The following is a 3843-nucleotide window of genomic DNA, read 5'->3' as shown; positions in this document are numbered from 1 at the left end:
AATAGGCATGAGGGTGTTGGGCATAATCCTGGCAAGAGGAAGCATGCAATTTTCTTGAGGTTGGGTGATTCCACAAAATGGAAAACCATTGATGATCACAATGCTAAGAAAGGGCAAACCGTTAATGATTGTAATGCTTAGAAAGGCAAGATACAAAAATCTCATTCGTCAAATGATCGATGCGAGCGTACAGATTTTCTTTGATGAAACGAGTTGAAAGCTTACCTCTTGATTGCACTTTCAATGATGAGCTCTCAAGACATATACAATCTTCTGATCTCTCTCTTTTTCTCAGGTATGGTGTATGCGATCTTCTGGATCAGCAGGCAAAACATTGGATGGTTTTGGCAGAGGGGGAATAGGAACATACAGCGACAAGCCACAAAAGAAGAGTTGCCAAGGATGTTGAAACTGCCAATGGTCCATTTTAGATCTAATGGTCCATATTCTCTAATTAAAATCCAACGATGGAGAAGTCCCCAATCGTCCGTCCTCCCCCAAACCTCACCTTAAGAGAAAAAGAGATGCTTTATTGTGTTCGATAGGAACACAATTCCTTCAACTGTATAGCATTTTCATCAATAGAGGCTAGCTATATTTTTTGGGGAATTGTATTTGAGAGCCTGTATTTGATCATAAGATAATTCCTTAAAATATACGACACTTTTGTAACTCGAGGCTAGCTATATTTGTAGGGGAATTGATTTTGTGAGCTTTCTTCTCCGAAATTTGTTGCCAATGTCAACAAAGAGTGGGATTTTTTTTTAATACTTTGTTTGATCATAATCAGATTCCTTTAATTAATGTACAACATTTTCATAAATAGAGGGTTACTATATTTGCATAATGTTACACAAGATGAGCTAGTTTGATATTGCAAAAAAAAGATCGACTTTGTTGACATTTTCAAAAATGCTTGCATAAAAAATTCCTTCTCCACGACTAAGCAAAAAATAGTATGGATTGTGATCGGAACTCCAAAATCTACAAGCAACTACCAAAAAATTATGTAAAGGCAAGACAACAACTACAAAAATTAATGCAAAGATAAAAGTACCACATTAATTGCACAAATTTTCCCAATTTAGTTCAATTGTTTAGATATAAAGGATATTTGATTAGCCAAGCCTTACCATATACATATTTGTATGTACATGGATGTATGGATGTTTATTAACTTTACAAGAGAGTTTTGACAAAAAAGTTGTAAACACTTAGAGGTATTCCTCAAGGATAACACTTTCTAGATCCACAAGGAGTAGTGATATTAATTTAAATTTGTACATGTCGAAATTTTACCATGCGTTATTATTTGATCGGGAACTGATCTTGAAATTCAGGAGTGCAAGTTGCAAGCGAAAAGATGGCAAATAAGGTAGTCACGTAACTATTCACAAAATGCTCCCTTAAGGATGCGGTGAATCTATTATGCGGCAGATCGTTACAAGAAACCAAAAGAGCGAATACAAGGCAATACTTTAGTGGAGAGCAAAATGTTCGGCCTGCAGGATCAGGAGAAGATGATGGCGTAGTCGGTGGAGCCGGAGGGACAGGATAGAACACCACCTTGGCAGCCCGGAGCGGGGCAATCCTCTGTTGCACAAGCAGGATTGGTGGGAGCGACCTTGAGGCCCAGGTTGAAGCCCGCCTGCACGGAGACGTCGTAGTAGTCATTGTTGCCAGAGCCTGCGACTGTGATCTCGAACTGTGTCACCCCGCTTGGAGGCCCTGTGTTGCAGGCCTGTCCAGCGCAGCCCCCTTGAATCGCCCACATGGTTGCTCCTTCCCACATTGGCGTGGTTCCCACACTCCACACTGATTCCAGCCCTTGTAGAGCTGGAAGCTCCCTGCACCCGCCCCCGATCTCCTCGTTCGGTACCCAGTATTTGACACACAGTGTTGAGCCGGCGTTGTTGACCGCATTCAGAGTGGTCGCTGAGACCATCGCCACAACTGCGGCCGTGACATTCAACGTCAGCAAACTTAAAGCAAAGGCCTCATCAAGCAAGCAGCAAGGAGCCATAACGGAATTGCTTATGAACTAATAACTCACCAACATGGAGGACGAGCAACAAGAAACACCATGCGCTTGTGAGAGTGTTCATGATTGTCCGCGATTGGTGAATGATAGGCAATGGAGTTTAGACTCTGGACGGTTTAGAAGCTTGCAGGATAAAGCTCCTCCTTCTTGTATTTATAGGCGGTAAAGGTTGCCTCCAACCCCGACTTGCTCCGGCCAACACCCGACCCATACCAAAATCTGGGAGTACGGCAAACGCACTTTTATAAAAGTCCGCAGTTCACTTATGTCATACTTAAATCTTTGCTACCATGAAGGTCGCACAAGAAAGTACACTAATGTATCACGCGATAACCATGTACCATTAATGTTCAAGGCCAAAACATCGTAGGAAAATTTGATTTTAAATAAGACTCTAACAAACACACAATGAGATGAAAATGTAGCTAATATTGAAGTTACTAGTAGAAAGCCTAGTATGCTTCATATGGGGGGAGAAGCCCATGGTCAAAGTTTGATGCCTTTGAAATCATAAAAAATCACTAATTATTCATGTTGATGGAGACTATGCTTTCTAAGTGTCCAACCCCTGTGAGGATTTCTTGTTAAAAAGTATGTTGGTGGTTTGGTAGGATTCCTATTACTTTCTCTCCACTGACTCAATTTATGGGGTAGATTCTTGGGATTTTCAGCTTTGCAAACTTCATATGGTGTGTTGGTTCTCCTGCATGGTCATGAATCTTCTGTCTCCCACATCATTATAAGGCTTTCCATGAGATTCTAGAGTAGGCAATGGTCATCTATGGCTCTTCCATGTTGTGTGGAGTTCCTCACGACTGGTACAAAGTTTCTAGAATTAACAACAATGCTAGAACATCTCTCTAATAGCCTTGTTGGGGTCACTCATTTATATGTAAGAGTAGCATGTGGGTTCAAGAGAATGCATTTTTAGAATCTAGTTTTTGCACAGTGATTACATACATAAGGGTATCATTGAAAGGGGATACTCACATATTGACTAGAAAAAGGTTGCATTTTATTCATGAAAAACAAAAAGATAAGAGATAAGAGAAGGTGAGGATCATGCATCACTCGATATTGTTGAAGAAGATGAAGTAGAGGATCAATTATAGGTAGACGTACAATAGACGATGATGATATAGGTGATCAATTGACTATACAGTTAGAGGTAGACTTATTTGGCACATTGGACTTGGCTCAAGTCAGAGCCATTGATGTAAATCCTATTTATTATTATTTTTTCTATTGACCAGGATTTTTATCTTTGCCCCTTTCAATTTTAAAGTGGCATTATGTACATTTATATATTGACTTCACCATGAATACATGAATATTTTGGTCTCAAACATGGTGTAGAGACTCTTATATCTTTTAACTTTTCAATGATAAAACTTGCAAGGAAATTTTATTTTGGGTCTTATTGCAAACAACATTCTATAATTCCATCGGTATGGAAAATGTTTACCTGTGTCGATATATATGATGCCAACACTAGAGTAAAGCTTCTTCTGATGGTGTTAGTATATAGTGACACTATCTTAATGTTGGTATATACCTACACTTGTTAGAGCGATATATAGCTCGCTCCAACTCAAACTAGGTCTCACCTATATATGTGTGACTTGTGATCATTATGAATTAGTCTTTGGGAGTCTATTTGGTGTCTCTATCATCTCTTCTTCTTCTCTCTCAACCTAGTACACAACAAGACAAAGCACCCACAGACACGCACACAGATGCATTTTTTTAACTAAAAAAAAACTTACAGGCGCGTCTATTTGTACGTCTACAAACTTGCATCT

General features: G+C 39.6%; 1 protein-coding gene across 1 annotated transcript; it reads right to left on the bottom strand.

Annotated features, from left to right (window-relative positions):
* Nucleotides 1-1510: 1510 nt before the first annotated feature.
* Nucleotides 1511-2023, bottom strand: LOC147897756 (pathogenesis-related protein 1A/1B-like). Its single transcript, XM_087380109.1, has one exon. The coding sequence runs from the start codon at nt 2021-2023 to the stop codon at nt 1511-1513; it is 513 nt and encodes a 170-aa protein (XP_087236235.1).
* Nucleotides 2024-3843: the final 1820 nt, after the last annotated feature.

Source organism: Dipteris shenzhenensis, chromosome 10 (genome assembly GCF_047967505.1).
Source record: "Dipteris shenzhenensis isolate YYH24624 ecotype China chromosome 10, Dip_SZ_1.0, whole genome shotgun sequence".
Classification (NCBI taxonomy): domain Eukaryota; kingdom Viridiplantae; phylum Streptophyta; class Polypodiopsida; order Gleicheniales; family Dipteridaceae; genus Dipteris; species Dipteris shenzhenensis.
The sequence above is the reverse complement of the archived record's forward strand: the minus strand, read 5'-3'. Positions and strand labels throughout refer to the sequence as shown.